At 39.9% G+C, this 16,972-nt stretch overlaps 1 protein-coding gene across 2 annotated transcripts in view; it reads right to left on the reverse strand.

The window, feature by feature from the left end:
* The window catches only part of igsf9a (immunoglobulin superfamily, member 9a), a 49,125-nt gene extending 32,449 nt beyond the window's left edge, over positions 1 to 16,676 (reverse strand). Inside the window, exons 1-3 of one of the 2 annotated variants that reach the window (XM_029516017.1) lie at positions 16,485 to 16,676; positions 7,066 to 7,160; positions 6,710 to 6,910 (exon numbers count right to left, since the gene is read on the reverse strand). In XM_029516017.1, coding sequence (XP_029371877.1) covers positions 6,710 to 6,910; positions 7,066 to 7,126 — 262 coding nt within the window. In that variant the 5' untranslated portion in view covers positions 7,127 to 7,160; positions 16,485 to 16,676. Of the gene's footprint in view, positions 1 to 6,709; positions 6,914 to 7,065; positions 7,161 to 16,484 lie in introns of both variants that reach the window. The other variant, XM_029516016.1, reaches the window with a different exon arrangement.
* Between the last annotated feature and the right edge of the window lie 296 nt (positions 16,677 to 16,972).

The raw sequence follows: 16,972 nt of genomic DNA on the forward strand, positions 1-16,972 counted from the left end.
ATGGCAGGGAGGGACAGTCTTTCTAATCAAAAAGAACCAGGAAGTTGGAGTTGGGCATGCTGGCAGTGATAACACACCCTGTTTGCTTTTCCAAGCTGCCAAAAGAGACTAAATCCCGCAGGGGAGGGGGGTTAAAGTAGAGCAAAATACACATCAGCATACACTCTGAGGATTAGTTCATTTCAAAATCCTACCCTTTGACCCCTGGTGTGTTTCTTTTTTTTTCTTTGTTTGTTTTTGTTTTCCCTCTCCCACGTTTACTGGCTCAGAGTGATACAGGTCACGCAGCACCTGGAATGGTAGGGCTGTGTCCGGGTGGCTGTGACAATGTGACTGTGAGTCATCAGAGAAAAAGGGGAAGGGTGTAGGTGAAGTATGAGCCCGTCCTAACGCCATGACCCCAATCATGTGAACAATGCATAATTGCAGGAGATTTGAATGCCAGGTAAATGGAGTGTAAGGCCAGCGAGGAGGCAGAATGCAGAAAGAGAGAAGCAGAGGAAGTAAATTTAGACTTCTTTGCCTCACAATCATCGTCTTGCTGTTTGTGTTGTGGCTTGTTCAAGGGTGCAATAACAAGTGAGTTCATGCATGCAGCACAGGATTCAGTCTGCAAACAAATTGAGTGTGGTAAATGTGGGTAGACATAGTTTTGAATTGTTGATCTGAACGTTCGATTTTGTCCTTTTCAATGTTTTTTTTTTTTTTTTTTTTTTCAGTCCCGCTGTCAAGGACACAACTGCAACAGTTTCATACTGTGTGTTTGCCAGTATTTCTTCATGATGAACTCTGCAAATAAATATGATATTTCACAATTTAACAGATTTCCAATGAGTGACAGTTGTCCTTATTTACTATGATAGATGATATCATTGCTGGTATACTGCAGAATGAGCTGCAGATGATATTACTCAATAGAATTGTAGACTACTTACAAGTACTTTATTTATTCAACTGTTGTTTGTTGCTTGTCTGCTAACACAATGGCTATAAATCTGGGGCCTGTAGTTTCAATTAATGCTGCAGCGTATTGTGACATTTAATACTAAAACAGTCTTCCTCCAGCTTTGTAACAACTTAGAGAAGACTATTTTCTGTTTCACCATAGGAGTGTCACGGTACACAAACACAGGTCTGTAAGGAAATGCCCTGACCTCAACCCCATCCACCACCTTTGAAATGAACTGACACCCTGACTGCGAGTCAGACCTCACTGCTCAACGTCAAGGCTACAGATTTATAATAGTCATATTTTTCTGGTTAAATGGAAGCCAACACCTGCTGCCAGGTCCCTAACCCTCTCCTGGATGTCCTGTTATAGCAGCAGATTCATGCCCACGGTTTTGGAACGGATCACATAAGGTCTAAGGTCTGCAGTCATTATGGATTTGTGTTCTATAAAACTTTAGTGGACTCCCCAGCAAGAACAAAATAATTACATATAGGGACCCAGGTAATTTAAAACATAAATCAGTTACTGGACATCTTCATGAGTTTGCTCCAAGAAATTTGCGTGAAAAATAATGAAAATCAAGGCAAATTAATAGCCCAGCTGCTCTGAGCAGGAAGTCCCCAGTTCAAGTCCTGGCCAACCAGACCTTTAACTGCTCCACTGCATTTCCCTGCACTCTTTCATCCATATCCTGTCCCTCCTCACTGTCCAATCAAAAATAATATATCATCACAACAATAATAATAGTGACTAAAAGCCCTGCTGAGACAGAAATTGATTCATCCATTCATCCAAACCTGGGGCCCAAATGAGAGATACAGCAGGACCTGAAGATGACAATGACAATAGAAGCTCTACCACCACCAGCAGCACTGACATCCCCCAACCTGCCCCCTCATTCCCCTCACCCCTTCCTCTCTACCCACAAATTCCATGAATTTAGTCAAGGGGCAAGTTTTTTTGTTTTTTTTTTTAAACTGATCACAGGTAAACAATATCCTCTATCAGTTCTATTCATTCACACAAGCTCCTACACACACTGAGAAACACACTACGTCTATTTGCAACTGTTTTCACCTGAAGCCCCCACCCAAGCAGACCCATGGCATACACTCTCAGGTGACAGAGAAACACAAAACCATTCAGCGCCGACATGAAATCCAACTCCTCCCTAATGAAAAGGTTCAGGCTGCGTGCCCTGACAGGAGCGCTTTGCCAGTTTCAGTATCTAACAGATTAATAAATGTGATGTTCGCCATCTTCCATAATACGCAACTGCTTCAGTGTTATTTGACTGATTTGCTAATTAGAAACCTTGTTGTAACATTACTTGAGCTTGATCGAGTAGCGTTTTGAAGTGGAAACCAAAGACGAAAACAATATAATCTAATGAGGAAACACGTGGTTCCTTTCTTGTGCTTTCCAGCTGTACTGCTTTAGTTAATCTTAATCCCATTCTCATATTTGTTTTTTCAGGTCCTTTATTTAGAAGCAGGTGTGTCATGTTGAAGGATGTGGATATGGTTTTCATTTTTTTTTTTTTGCCCACCCCCCCAGTTTTACTCACACTGACAGATGATCAAAAGATATTGATTTTCTTTTCTCTGAAATGAATCTACAGCATTTCGGAGAGTCTTCTTGGGAATTATCTGGAAAGTGTGTTGTTTGGTTTGACAGGGCTTTCTATGAAAAATTATTTATATTCAATACCATCTTGCGCAGCCTGAGCATTTATGTCCCTGAGAATGGGATATTGACGGGCAAGAAGCCCACATTGCCTCTGTGAGATGTCGTCAGCTCTTGGCACGCCGCACACAGGCATTTAGGTTTCAGTTAGAGAAAGAAGCAGATAAGGTTTCACTCCTCACTCACTTGTTGCTCCCTTTATCTCCACTGTGTCACCGTTTGAAATTTTGAAGGTCCTCTTGCTTTTAGAGGCCGAGGCCTATTCACTGCTCTGACGAACATGAGTAATCCCAGCTAAAACTCTCATGTCTATCCACGTGGAAAAGGCATATTAGCCATGTTAGCTGAATACGACATGTTACGCCCGCACAAAGTCTGCCCTGGATGATTGTGATGGGATTTACATGGAAACATTGGATTTATACAGCTGTATTTACTTTTCATGCAGTCAGCAGCTGTATGGGTGCGGAGGGATTTTCTATCCTGTGCACAGAGCAGAAGCTAATCCTTTGATCTTTACTGCTCCATTATAACAAATACATTTAAACCCCTTTAGCTCTCAACACTCTCAGGGGAGCAATCTGGAGAAAATCTAATGTATCTCGCACTTTGGGAAGCTGCACAAACGGTCGAACACAAAGATTATTAATGGAGGACATGGCCCGCAATCATGAGTTCAGTATTTATCCATTTATTGTGCAAAATTGCAAGGGGGGTCGGTTGGTGACATGGTTGCGGATTCTGGGTCCGGAAGATGAGCTGTTGAGACACCTGAGATACATACTTGGCCTGAGGAGGTGAAATTCACACCAGCCGTTCAATCTCTAAAGCTTTCGTTTCCCATGCTGCACCTGTTACTCCCACACCATCCGCTACCTGTGAGAACGCTTGGTGCAGCATTTGATTTGACCAAGCTGTTTTTTGTTTTTTTCTAAACCTTTTGTGCCCACAAAGAGCAGCTTTCAGGTTGTTGCCGGAGAGCCATGTGATCAGCATAGCTGTCCTCTTACCGCAGGTGGTTATCTGCGTCTAATGCTATGGTCGAGTTAAGTGTTGAAAAAGTATAATTCATGGGCCAGAGGGTGGACAAATTTTAGGGATTTTACCACCAGTATTTTGTGCTGCTCCTGCGCACAGGAACATCCAGTGTAATGAAGCGTGACATCACTGTATGTTGAAGGATCGTCTTCAGAGTCATCGACAAAAGGCTACAGTCTTTTATGAGGCCAAGCTGGAATTAAAGTCCGCACCTCTCCGACTTACAATATTTCATCAGCCAAGGTTCACCCTGACTTTATTGCTATGTAAATGTCTGTATCGTATTCCGTGTTCAGCGTGGGTGAGGGAGCGGCCTCTAACACAAATGAGTAAAGCCCTCAGTTCAGCTGAAAGGAAGTTTTGATCATTTGACCAAGACACACCTAAATACACTGATTAATGTTTGAACAACCAACAAAATCATAGATTGAAAACATATTTTTTAATAGTAAGTGGCCAGAGCCTCATGTATTTAATTCCTCTGTGCCATAGAGCTCTGCTGTGCTCCAAAAAGTATTAAAAAGGCATCAATGAGTTATACCTGCACATTCAACAATAATGTTACTTTTTTTACAATCAACAAGGAAACTGATCTTTTATTGATTAATTTTCAGTCGGTCACACTTAGATCATCTGGGCTCTTTAAATGATCAGAAGCACTCCAAATGAGTATTAATCCGCATGTAACAATGGTCCCCAGAAATGAACCACTTCCTCTTTGAAGTAAAAGAAATACCAGACACAGTGCCCGGATGTTTCAGGAAATTGAAGTATATATTTGTGAGACATATTAAAGATTTATGTGTTTAATTGTGGCACGGGGCTAAATGCCACAGTCACAGTAGGGAATTACTGTTGGATAGTGTTGGAAACTATTGAATTGGTGGTTTTGTTATTTTTATTGGGCTCAAACAATTTGAAATTTATAGAATGGCCACAGTCTTATCTCATAATAATCATAATTTAACCAAGCGGCAGCCTCCTGGGATGAAAAATCAAGTCAACATGTGCCAATGTGTGTGCAGAAAACCACAGTTCTGCAAAAGGTCAAACCTAATTCAAATCAAACGTTAAAATTAAGTTGACAATACGAAAACAAACATGACTTTGGTCTTTATATCAAACTTCTTCTTTCATGATAATTGTTTTATTTAATATTATCAAGGCTTCAAGTTTTGTATACATTAGGACGTTCCGGTTTGAGTGCGAAGCGGCTGAGGATATTGTTGCCACAAGCCGCCATACACCAAACATACCCCACCAGGTTGATCTTTTTAAACTGCTGTTTTGAAACATTTGTGTGATGTCATTGGAGGATACAGCTCCTTACCTCTATAGCGCCACATCTTGTAAAATAAACTTTTAATTGAGACATCACTTTCCTGAGATGCTTTGCTGTCTTGCAGGTCAAACCTAAGCTTCTGGCCTTGCATGCAGTCTCTAAAGAGTTCAGTAGCTCTGAAAATGATTTTCAAGCCAATGAAAAATGACAGATCCTGTCAAACTGTCAGCAAACACTGCTGTAGAAACATAATTTAGGTTGTAGTTGTATATTGTAATGTATATATACTGTTTTAGAATTGTAATAGATAAACATATTATAATCTTTGCATACACATATCACATTCAGATGTCCTTTTCAAACATATTTCATACACATTTCCACCATTCTAACCACCTGCTTCCTTCTTCATTTCCTCTTTTATAGCCTTAATGCAGGTGAAATAGTTCAAACGCCATCAAATAGAAATAGTCTACAAGACTTATTCATCTTTTTATACACATTTCCCAAAAACAAAATCAACCTGACATATTTGGTATCTGGGGAAACTTAAGGAGCTTCACTAGAATTTCAAGAACGACGTCTGGCTATGCAGCATGACTTTGTAATGACTGATGCAACGGTGGGTAAGAAAGGTTGAACAGGTCAAATGTCTAATTGTTTAAGCAGTGTTAAATATGTGACAATGTGATTGTTGATATCAACCATCTACCAGTTCTCACACTGATGAAGAAAAACGATGACAAGTGTTTACGGTCTCCTCTTACATCAGTGAAACTGTTGAATAATTTCTCTCGTTGGCATGCAGTCCTCTTTTTTTGAGCTTCTATTTTGTCAAAACTACACATGGAGTCTCTGCAGACATTCAAATAGCCTGTGCAGAGGTCAATAGGCTGAACTTCTTTTCAAGCAGGTCTGTGGAAAGCAAGATGTGAGCCACCCAGAGATGCCTTCTTTTTGTTCACATTACTCTCATTGTTTGGGACTTTAAAGGATAACAAAACCTACACAAAGGTATTCTTGGTCCATTGAGGATCTTTTTCCCCACAGACTCTCTTTGTTCTTCGAGCTGTGGGCAGTAAGAGCACAATAGATGATGATGCAACGTGAGAGTTTCAGCTCCTTTAAAAAGTACCTCCCCCCCGAGGCTGGTTTGAAAGGCCATCAAGATGTAGTGTTGATTATACTGAGAGACCCAGGTACTGGTTTCATTCTGTCAGTTCAAAAAGTTGCACTGGAGCGTTAACAGCTCACATTCTACTTATTTTGATTACTTTCACATTACCAGGACATGCTTTTATACAATACATACATACAAAGACATGAAAAAGTCTCAGTTGGATAAAGACATGTGAATGCCCCCATCTATGTCAACACCAATATGCCATGGTATGATAAGTTATAATTTGCAGCTAATTTGGCCATGCTGATATTTCAGTCATGTTTGTCTAGAGAGTAAAAGTGGTCAAATGTAATTTTTCATTAGCTTTTTTCTCATAACAACAGCAATCTTAGTAAACAATGCAGCAATGCTGAAAATGCGCAAAGTTTGAACATCATGAAATGTCATCATGCCATGTAGTAAAAAATGCCCAGGTTAAATATAATCATAATTACAGTTTATATGTAGAGCAGTAGAACATGCTGCCTCTGAAAGCAGCAGACAATTACAGGAAATTACTGTGAATGGCAAGTGTGTTCATAAATGGCAATTTTCAGCTGGAGTAGGAATTGTACCAATATACACTCACCCTCATATTGTGGATGGACCCGAGGCACATAGGAACCAAATTTGATCAAGACGGGGATGTCAAGTCCCTGTCGCACCCATTCTACCACATGCAGAGACGCAGAGGGCACCACATCTGGGTCTGATGGAGGAAAACTACACTCCAACTCCACTGCACCTCCAACCTTCCCACGCACATTCGGCCCCAGGCCTTCAGTAGTCACTGCTGGGGTTATTAAAGGAAAAATGACAGTCAGTTTCAGTTTAAACAGAGATAACGATCAAAGTGGGCAATAGCGTGCACGTATCTTGGAAAATATGAGTTGAAAGGATGGTAAGATTAAAATAACTTTCTAATAAAAGAAAAGAGATACTTACAAAACAGGCAAAAAGCTGCCATCATAGTGAAAGTCTGCAAATGTGATCTCGCTGGCCCCATATCTGTCACTCATGCAACCTGCAGCATGTTCAATCTATTGGCAAAAGAGACACAATTGTCACAATCACATTACTTCCTTGGCTGCACGCAGGAAGACAGCCATCTGTGACAGATTTCCAAACTAAAGGCTACAGCAGAGCTGCTGCTTCTGTCATAATTTTATAGATGGGGGGAGAGAAGCATTTAGATTTCCGATAACTGGAATTCATCCCATATCATTACACAAATGGGCAGGGCTGCCTCCAGTGCCAGAAAAGTATCTGGCTCTATATCCCTTTCTGAAAGTAAATGTCATAAATGTCACTTAAATCTTTTGAGAGTCACGTGTAGAGTGACATCTAAGTGTTTTATTTGGAGCACATCAATGAGGACATTTGGCTGGAGCAGCCAGGAGACTCAGCACTCAAAGAAAGAGATAAGCCGAGCTGATGGGAGGCCCAGTCTACGTCAAGGCATCTGGGAGCACAACTTAATGTCAATACATTCCGGCCACTCTGATCAGGTCCAGACAATGGCTGCTTTCATTTCATCAAATGCTTAAACTGGAGGTCAGATTGTAAGTACAACATAAAAGCCTTCTATAGTTTTTATTGGTATTGCTTTCAATTATCTTCAGTGTGGAATAGTTAGTGGTTGTACAAAATCACTGTCTAAATCAGTCAACATCACAGATGCTACTGCCAGTTTTACTGTGTTCTGCCATTTACTGTGTACCAATTGCTGCTTTAAGTCTGTGCCAGCTTTACATTGAACGGCATATTAGCTGTGTTCGATAAAACCATGCCTGTTGTAAAGCTGTCGTCATCTGCGCCCATGTAAAGAGCCAAGGCTAAAGTTTAGTAGCCCAAATAAATACTGCAGGCACGTGTTAAGATAGATACGCACCCACAAGGACATACAATATCAACAGCCGTGCCTGATAAGAGCCAGAAACTGGCTCTGTTGAATGTGTTTTTATACTGGCGGTGGTATAGCAGCTCATCATATTCGTTTTAAACCAAGTCTATGTAACTTCTGCTGTTTAATTACTCCTACTTTGAACTGTGTGGTCAAGGTCTACATAAGTTTTTACATTAGTTGCAGTGGTGCATCAAAACATAATATGGGCTGACCTCCAAATAATTCCTGAGCTTCCTCACACCACTTAACACAAACTGCTCTGGTCAGTTTATTATGTTTGAAAAAAAAGGACATTCAACAAACTATTCTTTGCGTCTGCAAATATTTGGTCCTTTTAATTGTTGCATATTCTGGATGTGACTAGAAGTCAAGCTGGGCCAAGATAAGCATTTTACCCAGTAACTAACTTCACTAATTAACTTCTATCATAATGATTTGAGATGTTGGTGATTTGACAACCCCTGTATTTATTGATATTTAAAGCAAATTTTCCATTCACAGTTATATTTTGTAATTAAGCAGATGCTTTTTTTTGTTGTTGTTGTTGTTGTTGTTTGTTTTTCCAAAGCACCTTACAAGAAAAGTAAAATTTCAAAATCCAATGCTGAAGGAGACTTTGGTCTTAATATGAGTGCTACATCTGTTCAATAGGAGCAGGGAGGCCAGCGAAAAGGGTGCACTGAAAACGCAGCTTAACTGAACACTACAGGTCACTCGGAGTTTTAGGTGGAGCACAACAAACTAAAAGTGCCATTTTTCCATCATATTGGGAGCCCTCGAGTTCTGATTTTATTCCGCACATGGCCTGTGACTGTGAACAGCAGGGCACAATGATAGGAGATGGTTACCAAGCTGAGAAGTCGAAGGTGTTCAGCCTGTCGCCTGCAGCTCTTAATCTAACAGCTCACTGTGGCTGCTCCTTCTTGCTCAATTACTCCCTGCAATATTTCAGACTGGTTGACTGGGAGAAAAGTCCCCCCCAAAAAAGTATTTGTGTTGCCTTGTAGATGCATTTTTTGATGAGCAATTGCAGTCTACCAAGCATATTGCATGTCCTCAGACTACTTCATCATAAAAGTCAGCTCCTATTTGGCCAATTAAATTCTTTGCTTTCATAGCAATTTAATACAGTGTTTTATCTTTTTTTTTTTAGGGGGGGGTATCCAAATCTCAAATCGATTAACATCATAATAGTTTCATCAGTAGCCATAGACTTAGACATACTATTGATTGCTAAATGAGTGAAAATTAAAAGTTATTAAGTAATTAAGTAAGTTGCCTTAATTAAAAGTTATTTGGATGAAACCCCTCAAAATCCTCACTCCATGTATAATGGAAGCACTTACACTTGAGTAGTTCCATTCTACGCTCCTCTATACTTCCACTCAACTAGATTTTAGAGGGAAAATTTTCACTCCCCAGCAGAGGCTGCACTAGGCTTTTTCAATGTCCATCATTGTGACGGACAGGTAAAAAATAAAAATCTGTCATAATCTATTATTATCTGTCATTTTAATTTTGGGTTTTTAATTATAACAATGACATAGTCAATAGCATTTAATTTTCATTCATTCGTTTGCTATGCAATTTCAATTAGAACAAACTAAATGATGCACTTATAAAGGCATGAGAGAAAACATTCATCATGTCAACATGACATTTCCCCGCAGTGACATCGGTGACCACTAAAAACACAAACTGTGGCCCGGAGAGTTCTCGGTTAACGCAACCCCTGCTCCCCAGTTGACTACACCAGTGATTGTTCAAAAGCAGTTTGGTCAAAGTCATATCTTAGACATGTATGAGATGTTAGCATACAATGATCGCCTGGTTTCATTTCAATAAACATTCAAATATATTCAATGTTAATAGATTTTACACTGATTTTAATCAGGCACAAAACAACAAGCGCCACAGAGCAAACGACTTTAAAGTCGGTCACTAAATTCAAATTTCAGTTCCCTGTGGTAGGAAATGTCCTTGCTTATTTGCCAGCAATGCAATACAGGAGTGAGAGTTACCTACTGACTAAATAAGGTAAAGCTCATTCTCAAGGATCAATGGAGAAGAAGGAGCAGTGGAGAAGTCAAAATTACTTGTCATTGTTTAAAAGGGCTACAATGAATTTTTTTTATAATTTTTTTTAAGAAGCCATAAACCCCAAATAAGAGATGACATCATTTTAAATTTTGAAACTGGTGGCCACATCTCACAACTTCAGTCATATTCACTCATATATCACAATGTCAACATAAGCAGAAAGAATGCAATACAATACAGACACTGTTCACTGCATGATCTGCGTACAACTGCACCACAGCAATGACATGACAGGATATGGCAGGCAACAGTGAGACGCAAAGTCATCTGTGATTGGCTTTGATAGGGGTGGATGGTCAGGTTCACGATGCCCCCAATTTTCAGTGATCTCTATATGAGCAGTTATCACACCCTCAGCCCGCCAAAAGCACGGGCCCCATCTGCTCCACCTGACCATCGTGCTTTTATGGGATTCTTCATTTGATGGCTGGGACAAAGTCAGAGCCAGTAAAAAACAATTATGAAGGCTGTCAACAGATGCTACTCACGTCCCAACACACTTCCACGCATCAGCAAACAGCACAGCAAACACAAAATCAAAGTGAAAGTCAAGAAGAGTCTATCTGCATCATGTCTACTGATTTCAACATCTGTTGGAGCACCAGCCAGCTTACATCACTCTGTCCTTCACCTGCGTGACTTTATGAAAAGCAGCCCGGCACAGGGTTTATCCACAGCCTATTAAATTTGAATCAGGCATTGAGAGTTTGTCAGGCTAGGCCAGGCAGAGCAAGGTAAAGCTTCAACATTATGATTCTGTTGCCTCTCATCCTCACTCTGTGGGCGAAGATGAAAGAACAGCATGTGCACACACACATACAAACACACACACGCTCGCAGTGGCAAACTCTGTTTGGCTCATAATGAACAGAAGCTCAGCATCTTCTCCTTGGTCTTCATTGACTGCCTCTTGTTAACTCAAAAGACAGGACACAATAAGGACTGACAACTCTATAATGATGTTCATGGCCCTGATTAAAGAAGCACCAGCCTCCTTTCGTCTGCAATGGCTGTCCAAATAAAGACTACTACAGATTATTTAAAATGTTCTTTATATTTTGGTTGTTCTGTGAAGTTGTGGCTTATTTGTGTGCTCACCTCGAAATGAATTGAAATGAAAATGGTTTATAAATATTATTTGTTTGGAGAGAAACAGAGAAGAGGAAGTGTGGCAAACACAGCAAGGAGAAAGATGAGAAACAACAAAATGTCTTTAAGCTGCAGGACATTTTCTGTCATTAAATCTGAAGCAGAAACTCAGAGAACTGCCAAACAAAGCAGGCCAGCACAGGTGACACACTCAGCCATGGCAACGCAGATGGTCTCTAGACATTTCCCTCAGACGTATTCTTCCTCTGTCAGGACGCACATAAACATAAGTACTTTGATGACTTCCACATTGGAAAATGTTTAATGCTGTAATTAATGAGTCAGTGGCTCACTAAAGAAAGCACTCTGCCTCACGCACATTTATCATGTGACAGAAATAGAAATGTCAGAGACAGGCATGCTAGTGAAATTCTGTGCTGTTGCTGCTTTAATCTGCATAAGGAGAGGGATGGGGACCAGCTGATTAATTGTGACCGAGGCACAGTAACAGATTTATCAGCAGCCTTGTCCCCCTCTTACCCCAACACACTTGAAACCAAAAGATAGAGTACGCCCTCCACATTTGTTTTTTTGTTTGTTTGTTTTTTTTAGGGAGGGGGGGTCAAATTCCATTTGCTTGTCATGGGTGCTCTCAAAGTCTGTGCTTGTTTGTGTTGACGCTTTCAACCTTTCCTTTGCGACGTTCCAGGTGATGATTTGGACAGGTAAAGGAATGAGAAACACAATGGCGGGTCAGTGGGTTACACCTGTTTCAAGGTTGTTCGTCTCTGCCAGCAAGCTAAATTGGACATTGACCTCTGAGCACACTGAAAGTAACAGGATGGAAAAGTCACATTCCTGATGTGGCACAAGACAGGCAAAATAATGTCTTTGTGCTTAACTTTGAAGTAACAAAAGCAGAGCAGCAAGCGCCGCTAGAAACAGAAAGTTCTGTTAAATAATAATATATAGCTGAATGTTTATGCAGTGGAAATACTGGCTTTGCAGCCTATATTTCCACACATAACCTTTAAGAGACTCCTGTCAATGCTGGCGGTTACATGATAAGTATTCCAGTGAAAAATGGCAGCTATAGCAGAGATGATCCTCAATCATGAACAAAGTACAGCTTCGTGGCAAGAGACGAATGACGAAAGTGTGTCCGAAGACTTCAACTGACAGCAGAGGGTGAAACTTAAAAGCTCAATGTTGGAATTTTAAGAGTTTCACTTAACACATTGTTTTCCTGATGGTTATTTTAACATTAGCATTTAAGAAAATCCTGCTCTTGCATTAGAATATATTAGACACTGGATAAAAAATGATTTTGCATCCAAAGCTATGAGCCTGCTCCTCGATCAGATGTCACCCACTGGAAGCCTGGAAGCCTAAATGCACGTCAAACACACACCCTCATTTGTCGAGCAGCCTTAAACACACTGTAAAAGAATGAGCTAACTCTGTTTATTGCTGCAGTTTCAGACTAAAACTATCCATAAAATTCATGGCTCTAGCCATTTCCCCGCAGCTAACAGCTAACTCTGTTCCCTCAGCTAAGAGACACCCAGAAGACTCTGAGATTTCACACATAATTCAAAAACTCCAACACTATATATATTTTTTTTTTTTTTGGGTGGTTGTTTTTTTTTTTTACAAGGTAACAGTTACAAGAGAAATGCAATGGCATGTTCAATTGTGAATTCCTGGACACGACACAAGATTATACCATGAGGTTCATCTACCAATGGTCTGCTGCAACAGCTCCGGGCTATAATCCAATCAATGTAGACACAAATTTTCATATTTGCACATTTTTCTTTACCGCCATAGCTTTTATTAGACTGTGTGATACGCATAAACCTTGAAGGTCTACAGCCAGGCTAGCAGCTTCCTGAGGTTGTGCTCGCTAGTATCTTCAGCAAAATGCTCATTTGCCATTTTAATTTTCAAATTAATGATATTTCTAGTCTTAGCAGTTAGATGACCACTACGGGGACCTATATAGGGTCTTGGGGAAGAACAGGCCTAACCCTAACTAACCAACCCTAATCCTACCCCTAACCCTTGTCATGGAGAATTAGGGATAAAACAATATAGGGACTATGGAAGTAGTAATAATAGTTGAATGAATTTCTTGGATGAAGATTTTTTTCTCAAACAGCCATGACTTCATTGCAATAATGCTAATGTGTATAAAGTGAACTGTCTTCGTTAGCACGCTAACATAATAACCTTGAGTGCATCTAAGGTTGATGATTGTCATTAGTTTTGCATGTATTCAGCCAAAAGCCAGTTTCATGGTAAACCAAACAACGGTTGTTCACTTTAGCATGTGGCATGCACCATCGGGTATGTCATAAAGTAACTACATATTTATCTGCAGCTACATAAAAATGGAAATGACTCAACCAAGCATTATCTAATTTTGAAGCCACTATTATCACATTAACATGCATCTAAATCTAAAAACACTTTTCCAATAGGCTATTTGCCTGACTCATATTGCTAAAAGGGTAACTTTCCACTTGACTTGCACCTGACCCCTTTAACATCTCATTCAGTTTTTTCTTAGTTCCTAAAAAACTTCATTTCATTGTTCAAGGTATTGGGATCTATTTAATACTTGAGGAAAGAAAACATACACACAACAGTAACATACAAGCCTTCCACAGTTTTATTGCCTGAATATTTCAGTATTAGGCAATTTTGCAAGGACACTATTTAAGTTACTTGTCATTTTTACAGTCAGTCTTCAAAGACCTGATACACCTGGGATGACATGAAAGTACTTCCACCTCTAATCTCATAGATGTCGATCATATCTGGATAATTTCAACACCAATTTGGTTCATTCCGCTTTTTTAAGACTAGCCTTTATGACACAGGCAACATTTTTCTTTCTTTTTTTTGCATCAACTCTTAAGAGCGCTTTTAGGTCATGTGCTTTGAAATTCTACATCAGTGTTGAGTGTTGATTGTCAGTCACCTCTCAAAGCTGAAAAATGCCTCTCATTGGCATTCAACCTGCTCTGGCCTACCTCTGCAGCAGTATATTTCAGTGATTTACTTATTTCAGAGCTTAGGTTTTGCTCTACAAGAATGCTTATGTTATTTTGACTGCCCAATGCAAGCATAGATTTAATTTTTTTATGGCTCACAAAAAGTAGAAAGTTCTTTTTCAAACTCTAACAAAATATTTTCAATCACAATTGGAACTAGAATTGGCACTGCACATGCACATTATGTACTTATTAGGAATAAGATGGTAGGCCGGCATGCAGAGCAACTATATTTTTCTTGATTGATGAAGTATATTTCAGTCACAGACTCAAAAAAAATAGCTCAGAGTCTACGGTCTGCAAATCATTGCGAGTATGTTTCACTCACTAATTTTCTACAGCTTACTGTATCCATTTCAAGGTAACAGGGGGTGTTGGAGCCAATCCCAGCTCACACTGGGTGAGGGCGGGGTACACCCTGGACAGGCTGCCAGTCCATCACAGGGCCAACACACAGAGACACGCAGAGACCAACAACCACTCAGACTCACACTCACACTCAGACCTACAGACAATTTAGAGTCACCAGCACTAACCTCTATGACTCTGTGCTGCCTTTCATGTTTCAGCTTGTTCATATAAAGTAATTTAAACGCCAATTTCCGAATTTCAGTCAAGTAAAAAAAATGTTTGGTTATTTCACTGTTTTCTATGTTCTGTATGGGTGTGGCCACATTTGAAAGGGTTGAGGTCACTCGCTTGGGAGCACCAATCAGAAAACTGCAACATTTGAATCTGAATCAGACAGCGGTTGTATTACTAGGTTAGTAATTAGGTAGGTTTTGAGTGTTAAACCTGCTGTGAATTATTTACCAAAATGTATTTTAACTGACTTTTGCTCGCTTGGCATAACTGTGCTTCACGAAGAATCCCTTACAATTTAAAGCCAAATTTTTGTGTTTTGAAATTACAGACTTCTGGACATGTATAATTCATCACAGAGCTCATCTTGTCTGCTTAAAGTGTCATCAGAGTTACACTGTTGTTCGGCATCAATTCAGTACTGAATATCGAAATTAATTTCCTTTCACAAACTTTATTCATTATCCAAACACTTCAGCTGGCTTTTTACACAAAGAGCCATGACCACGCCATTTGGGACAACGCATTATATGGTTTTGTAGGTAATAATTTGCATCTACTTTCAGTCCTATTTAAGTAGCAGATGTGGAGTGCATCTCTATATTGCAGGCAAATCCTTCTCCGTCACGCACACACAAATAAAAAACAGAACACTAAATTAATATCCACTCAGCTCCCTCCGACGATGTAAAACTTTGAACAAAAAATTATACTGTGGGAAATATACCCATCTGGCAGCTCAATAGAGTCAGTCAGACCAGAAATAGAATTTGAAATCAGTCAAAAAACCTTGTCAGGGGGAAGTTGTGAGAATGTTCTTCCCATAATCTGTGAAATTCAGATAGATTCGAGCTTCCAACAGCACAAAAAAGATTCCATATTCTGGGCTGAACATATTGCACAATTGTAATGTAAGCTTATACATGTATTCATATAATAAATATTTCCTATTTCTTCATGAAAGGCACCAAATAAGATCAGGAATGCAAAGCTGCATCAAACTTCATCTTTGAAGCACAAACTTTTCTGAATGCATAGCCTACAATAACCTGAGGAAATCTTCCAAACGGTACTTTTTACGTCTGGAATTTCTAAAGCCCAAAACGTAGTGTTTGACTGATGGGAAAGAGACTCATAATTCCTGACAGCTCCAGTTTTATGAACATGTACCATCTCAGCCGTGTTTTACAGCTCGTTTAATGATCAACTAGCTCATTAGTTTGTTCTAAAGGTTAGTCCAACCACAATAAACCAATTAAAAGCATCGGTGCCAGAGGGAAAACAACACGACCTGAGCGGAATGGATAAACACGGATCCTATCTGGCATTTTGGAAGCTGCAGGTTGATCCTGTGAGATGACTGCATGCTGGCTCTGAACTTCACAAGCTTCCTGTCAGCTTCATATTTCACATTATAATGAAAATCCCCAAATAAGGTTCATATAAGTCTAAATGCATGACATAAATGAGAGGAAATTTCCCAGTCCACAGTGTAAACTCTGAGCATTCATTCCCCATCCTTTCACAACTGCAGGAAGTCAGAAACTATTCAGAATCATTAACTCCTTTCGTTTGTTTATCCATTTTTATTTTTGTTGTTGTTATTATTATTATTTTACTGGTCCTACCTGTCGCACAGTTTCTGACAGCCGCTGGTGAGTTTCCTGTTAAAAACGCATCCTTCGAATGATCCGTTTTTGGCTTTTTGCCTTTTGTTTTGTTTTTCTTGTGTGTGTTTATTTTTTCTTAGTCCATGTCGTACCACAGTCCGCTCTGGTCGTGGATTAGGTCCCTGTCTGCGAAGACTAGACAAAAGGCCCGCAAAACTACCTGAAACTGGAGCCTCTTTTACGTTTAAAGCTGTTGCGTTCACGTACAGGTGACAGTCGACGCACTTTGCTGTATCCTCACTGAACTCCAGAGTCCACCCCTCTCTCACACACACATGCACACACACACGCACACGCACGCACGCACACGCGCGCACACACCTGCTCCTGTTTCCTTGTTGTGATCAAACGATTTCAACCACATCAAACCAAAGTTACCTTCCAACTCTTTAATATTTACACCAATGTATATTTAATAAAAGTGTTTGTTAGTGCATGCAGAGGAT

Source organism: Echeneis naucrates, chromosome 12 (genome assembly GCF_900963305.1).
Source record: "Echeneis naucrates chromosome 12, fEcheNa1.1, whole genome shotgun sequence".
In the NCBI taxonomy this organism is placed as follows: domain Eukaryota; kingdom Metazoa; phylum Chordata; class Actinopteri; order Carangiformes; family Echeneidae; genus Echeneis; species Echeneis naucrates.